Source organism: Gymnodraco acuticeps, unplaced genomic scaffold (genome assembly GCF_902827175.1).
Source record: "Gymnodraco acuticeps unplaced genomic scaffold, fGymAcu1.1, whole genome shotgun sequence".
Classification (NCBI taxonomy): domain Eukaryota; kingdom Metazoa; phylum Chordata; class Actinopteri; order Perciformes; family Bathydraconidae; genus Gymnodraco; species Gymnodraco acuticeps.
Window position 1 is genome coordinate 993,175 of NW_022990865.1, and position 6,000 is coordinate 999,174.

The window sequence follows — 6,000 nt, forward strand, 5'->3', positions numbered from 1 at the left end:
AACGAGATGCATTGTGGGACATGTACTTTATGGGCAACGTACTTCTCTAAAGTGGCATGTAACTGTATAATAAACATATTATATTATTTGCAAGCTCTTGCGGGCCACATGAAGAGTTTGACACCCCTGCCCTAGAAGGTCTGTTGAGAAGCGCAATGGATTTCTGCTTAAATGTTTCTTTAACCATGTACAATTTGAAATGGTTTGATTTTGTAATATTATGAATTCATGTTTTTCTTCATAGTTTTGCTGAACATATCAATGTATATGTAACTTTGCAGGATAACCCTGACTATGGCCATGTCAAGCGTTCAATGATTTTACTAGTTTAGTTATAACAACTTGTGACAGATAGGCCTACTAAGGTTTTTGAAGCTGAATGTCATTGTGAAGCTCAGTGAGTGTGATGCAGCAGAGCTAACAGCTAGCTGCTGGTTCCTTACACACAGCTGTAAGCCTCCATGTGAATGCTGTGGCACGTGTGTTCGGTGGAGTTTGCCTCCTGCACAGATAACCTTTGAGCAAGGCAGCAGCTGCCAAGTGCTTAGAGCCCCTGTCTCTGACTTGTCTCCATCAATGCATGTTGTGAGCTCCTGTTTGTGGATGAGTGAAACAATTTCCACAATGAACAAATCATTTCTGATTATTTTTATCTTTATTCATTACATTGTTATTATTATTATTATTTGATGGAAAGAGCTTCAATAAACTTGATATAACCGTTTTTTGTTATTTAAAAAAAATATTACAACAGCGGGGACTCGTGGATATTGTCGTCAGATATTTGAAACCAACAAATAATGTAACCCTTAAATGGTGTCTGTATGCTGGGGGATAAAATGGGTGTGATAACAGTGTAATATGTGGCTATAACATGGGTGTATCACGGGTGCAATAGTAGTATGGGTGTAGAAAAAAAGCGATCAATGAATTTTCCAAAATATGTATATGTGAATGGCCATTTAGGGGTTTAATAATTTATTCTGAAATAAAAATAGTTTAAATGATGTATAGGCCTACTGAAATATTGTATAATCGCTTGTGCTGTGGAGAAACACACCGGAAGTGTTCCTGTGGCTGGCGGAACACAGCAGAGAGGAGAGAGGCAGACGGGAGGGACATCTTTTCTCTTCACTCAGGTTTGTGTTGATTTTATTTTATTCCGTCCGTATCGCGGTGAGAGCCGGAGATCACCGAGAGAATAACACAGATAGATCAGCTCGTGCTCCCCCGTAAACTGCGGTCCCTTGGTCACGCGCCACCATGACTGGATCAATGGGATGAGACTCGGAGTCTGACATGATGAGGGCGTCACATTTAACATGGCTCCGCTTTAGGAATACAGTGTATACACAGTGGATGTCCACAGTGATGGACATGTTGTAATGAGACGGTATCTCCTGACAGCAGCGGACATGATGCTCCGCATGTCTCCATCTTTCCTCCCGAATGTTCTCTGTACAGCCTCAACACCACCACTCATAAAGGAGGTGTGTGTGTGTGTGTGCTCGCTCATCTGTGCGTGCTGGTGGATCAGTCAGTGTTTAAGATATTCGCTTTCAGTTAAATAATGACAGCAGGCCTTTAATTCTGTGGTTCAGTAAAAAAGTTCAAATTCATCATTCATAATGGAGCAAATATGAAGAGATCCCAAATTACTTCTGTAAAATCGTTAATCTAAAACATATCTTAATGTAGGTTATTAACTGGGGTGGTTTACTTAATCTCACAAATGTGTTATTTGTAAAGTTATTAATCTAAATAACTTTAGTTAAACGGAAATGAAATTAAAACATTGTACCTGCTTACCAAATTATGCGAAATGAACAGGAGGTGTATGTACATTATGAAGTGATATGCCGCGAACTGTACTTAATGTTACTCTGATCCGGTTACTTGTGTTGTGGCAGATATCTCAGTAAGCTTTCTTAACGCTAATGTTATAATAGTCACATTATAACATCTGAAGATGGAGGTGATATTCTATTAATGTTCACGTTCACACAGTCGGTGATTTTTGCCGGCCGTCTTTCCTGCAACGTCAGCTTTTCTGTATTTCCTTTCTCCTGTGATATGACTTGATCGCTTTAAACTCCGCACACTGAGCTCTGATTGGTCAGCAGGCAGTGCTTTCACTGAGTTGAGCTCTTAGCCTGCAACCTAACCTGCTCCGGACCAGGTTAGCCGCACAGCATAAGTTACCATGGAGGTCTAGCCTGCTAAAAAGAGAACCAGCATCGTAGGACCGGAAACCCAGAGTTTTCCCTGAAGTTAGCCCGCTAAGCGAAAATCCTGCTTCATAGTACAGGCCTCTGGCCCTTTAGGAGTGAGTGGATGTCTTGCCTTCAGATATTTGCTGAATGTGGGCACTAAATGTTTGTGTTTGCTGTCTTTTTGCCAGAAACAAGAATGACTCAACGTTTTTTTCTACATCTTTATTCAGGATAAGTCTGTAAGGATGGAAATGGATATCAATGGAGGGTCAAGAGCACACGTCTCCATTGTTCCTGCAGCTGAAATCAAAGCCACATTAAAACCTGACAGAGAGAGACCTCGATGTTCCAGCACCCCCTGTTCCCCCATCAGAGGCACTGTCGCAGGGTACCAGATCCTCCACATGGATTCCAATTATCTGGTGGGCTTCACCACTGGGGAGGAACTGCTAAAGCTGGCCCACAGGTGGTCAGAAGGCCCTCCAGAGAAGGGTTCTGTCTCAGAAACGGTGTCCAACTCCATCCAGAGCAGTGTCCCAAAGGCTGGAGAATCTGTTCTCCACAAGTCTCCACGAATTTGCAAAGGAAAAAGTCGTTACTACCAACCCTACGAGATACCTGCTGCCAATGGGCGGAGGCGGAGGCGTATGCCCAGCTCCAGTGACCCAATCCTCAGGTCCCTGGCCCAGGGGGAAGCTGGGAGGGGTCTACATGCTTCACTGCCACTCTGTCTGCTTAAAGGGAAGAGGGCCCAGTCCAAGTCTCTGGACTACCTAAATCTGGACAAAACAAGAATAAGAGAGTCGTCGGACACGGAGGTGTTGCAGTACCAACTGCAGCACCTCACCCTGCGAGGGGAGCGCGTGTTCACCAGGAACCTGACATGAGTTCACTGGAAGGTCCTAACAGGTGTCTTCTATCCTTTTGGGGATTTAGGTGCTATTTCAAGCTTGGTTTCTTTCTACTCAGAGAATAAAATGTTCTTCAAGAGGCAATCTGTTAATCTGGTTATTTTATGGACTTTGGGTTTACCTTGTATTGTACACATGGCGTTGTGAAGGAAATCTCTCCTCACATTGTAATAAGGTTGTTGAAGTAAAAAATGTGAATTACAGTATATAAAATGAGCAATAATTTTTAAAGCTACTTATTAGCAGTGCTGTTTGTTTGTACTGCTCAGAAACACACAGAGTTAGAGCTGAAGAAGCCATGGGAGCCACTCTCAGGACAGTTCTGGTGTAGGCTCCACTCTCAGGACACCTCCACTGTCAGTACAGGAAGTGACGATTCTGACGAACACGTACCCGCCCCCCGAAGGACTCGTCTGATTGAAGTTTTCAAATCACCATGGAGACTCATCACGCTCTCCATGCACTTTGGGTCGGCCTTGGTCAAGCCCTTTTGACCCCCCAGTCTGGTTCTCGTAAAAGTTGACTTAGCCATTTTTCGCTCAAATGACACCATGGAGGAATGTAACGGGAGTTTAACTTTTCCCCCTATTTTCCCCGGTTCTATTAATTTTAATAGGGTGGGTGTGTCCCCACGGCCTGTGTCCAGCCGTTCCCCCCCCCCCCACTCATCCATATATTTAGGGATTTTGACAATTTTCGTTGCATTTTTCTCCTCTCCTCTCATGAAAAACGTGTTCGTCAGAATCGTCACTTCCTGTACTGAGAGTTGAGGTGTCCTGAGAGTGGAGCCTACACCGGAACTGTCCTGAGAGTGGAGGCCTGCAGGCAGAGCCCTCTCGATGAAGCACATATCCCATAATGCAGGGGTGCCCACACTTTTTCAGCTTGGGAGCTACTTTTAAAATGACCAAGCCCAAATGATCTACCTACACGCCCCTGCCCAATCTGTGTCGGGGGTGGGGGGGGCTAGTGGACTTAACGGCGGATAAACTGTGGTGCGCTTACACTAATTGCGCCGCAGCATAGTTGTGCGCCGCATTTGCGCTTCAGATGAGGAGGTGAGGCCCCCTCATACCTGCATGAACCCGTATGGCACGATACAACTCAGACTGGCTTACCTGTACGTCAATCAAGTGGCAAATGCCATAGTAAGGTTGGATCCATTTTTTTTTTCAATGCCATGCGATCTACCCACACCACCTTTGCGATCGACCGGTCGATCGCGATCGACGTATTAGGCACCCCTGCCATAATGTATTAAACATACACTATGTTCAAATGGATTATTGCAACCACTTCAATAATAGTTGCAATGTGAAGAGCTGTGTTAGTGGAAGTGTTGTTTTTTGTTTGTGCAGATGTTGGCAACAGCTGTTAAATTAGCAGGATTATATTTTTTACTAATTTTCATATTTTGTTTATGTTTAATTGTTTTCAATCAATGTTGATGTTTATAAACCTCTTTTTTTTTTAAAAATGGGCATGTTTGAAATAAATGATAGTGATACTCACTTTCAAACTCAAATGCCATACATTAAAAAAAACAATTGTAATTGTTTTCATCCCTCTGCCCATGCTAACCCCTTCCATGTTTTTATATATTCTACTGGCAGGCCATGAAACAAGCTAGATGAATAACCAGTGACAATTCATTCCAGTGTTTAGCTCCTTAGGTCATGTCACCAGGACTACACTAATGAAGGGTGTGTCAAATCTAAATTCTAATTGGTAATTTTAGCTCCATTACTGTGGCTTTTGGTCTCTTAAAGTTGGCCTGTTAATCGTTCCACAGCTAGAACAGGAACTTACCTCTTTGAATGTACATATGTGTACTGAATACAAATTTGACACAGAAGTCAGCGCAAGACAAGAAAACAGGTTATGGGAACATCTTACGAGTTGAGAAGATGGCTGCTATAGCTGGAGCCTTCACAGAGAGCCACAACTTTAGTCCTGGTTTGTAACATTAGACCAGTGTACATGTTGGGAGTTAGGAAGACTCTAAGGAATTAGTGGAGTAATCTGTTTATTGGTTATTGTTGGCAAAAATATGGTTGGAAATATGTTGGCTTAAGAAAAACATATTGTTGCGCATCCCTAGTTTTCTACATTGGTTATGCCCGCCGCAAAAATCTAATATTGAGATGTGTGTTTTCTAATGAGTGTGTGTGTTCCTCTTACAGCTCGTAATGGATGTGTGCTTTATGCCTGTCTGTGCATCTAATTCCACAGACTGTCTCTGGAAACTCAGTGCACCTGCATATCATCACCACCATGTCAACATGTTCACATAAGCCATGCCACTATCTACTGTTGTGTGGAACAGTCTGTGCACCCCTCTTTGAAAGTAAATTCTGATTTGTGTGCATTAGAATATTTAATTTATTTCATGAATGTTCAACAACTAAAGCCTCTGTGCCAAGTTTTGATGTGATAAAGGAATCCTTCAGAGTCTGTGTTTTACTTTGAGCCCATTCATTTCAGTATACCTGACAGATCCACGGGGGCACATGCATTGTTGTTTGTTGTTGTATTCTGTTTTACTTCCTGAGAGACATCAGGAGGAGCCTGACGACACTCTGTAATATTCAGTATTCCCAATTTCTAATTTCAGGTTTTTATTTTTTACACAAAAAACGTGAAAATGCTGGATATTAGACCGAAACTGTAGTGAAGTGAAAACAGACTGATTGTGACTGGAGTTTTTATTTAATTCCATATTCTTGCCTTTTCTTGTTTAGTGGTATAATTCCCCCACAACTTTTTCTTGATGCACCCAGCTTGGTGGATGGAGATAACATTTTGTTCGCATTTTCTTTGGTGAGTGTTTAAATGTGTCAGCTAAATTTGGATGGGCAACAATCATAGTCCAACTA

General features: G+C 42.5%; 1 protein-coding gene across 1 annotated transcript; it reads left to right on the forward strand.

The window, feature by feature from the left end:
* The first annotated feature begins 1,058 nt into the window (after positions 1 to 1,058).
* macir (macrophage immunometabolism regulator) lies at positions 1,059 to 5,578 on the forward strand. Its single transcript, XM_034233287.1, has 2 exons — positions 1,059 to 1,139; positions 2,444 to 5,578. Exon 2 carries the CDS (start codon positions 2,459 to 2,461, stop codon positions 3,098 to 3,100), a length of 642 nt encoding a protein of 213 aa, XP_034089178.1. The 5' UTR covers positions 1,059 to 1,139; positions 2,444 to 2,458; the 3' UTR covers positions 3,101 to 5,578.
* The last annotated feature ends 422 nt before the right edge of the window (positions 5,579 to 6,000 follow it).

Coding starts and splice junctions, on each gene's coding strand:
- macir (XM_034233287.1), top strand. CDS start 2,459: ATGGAAATGGATATCAATGGAGGGTCAAGAGCACACGTCTCCATTGTT.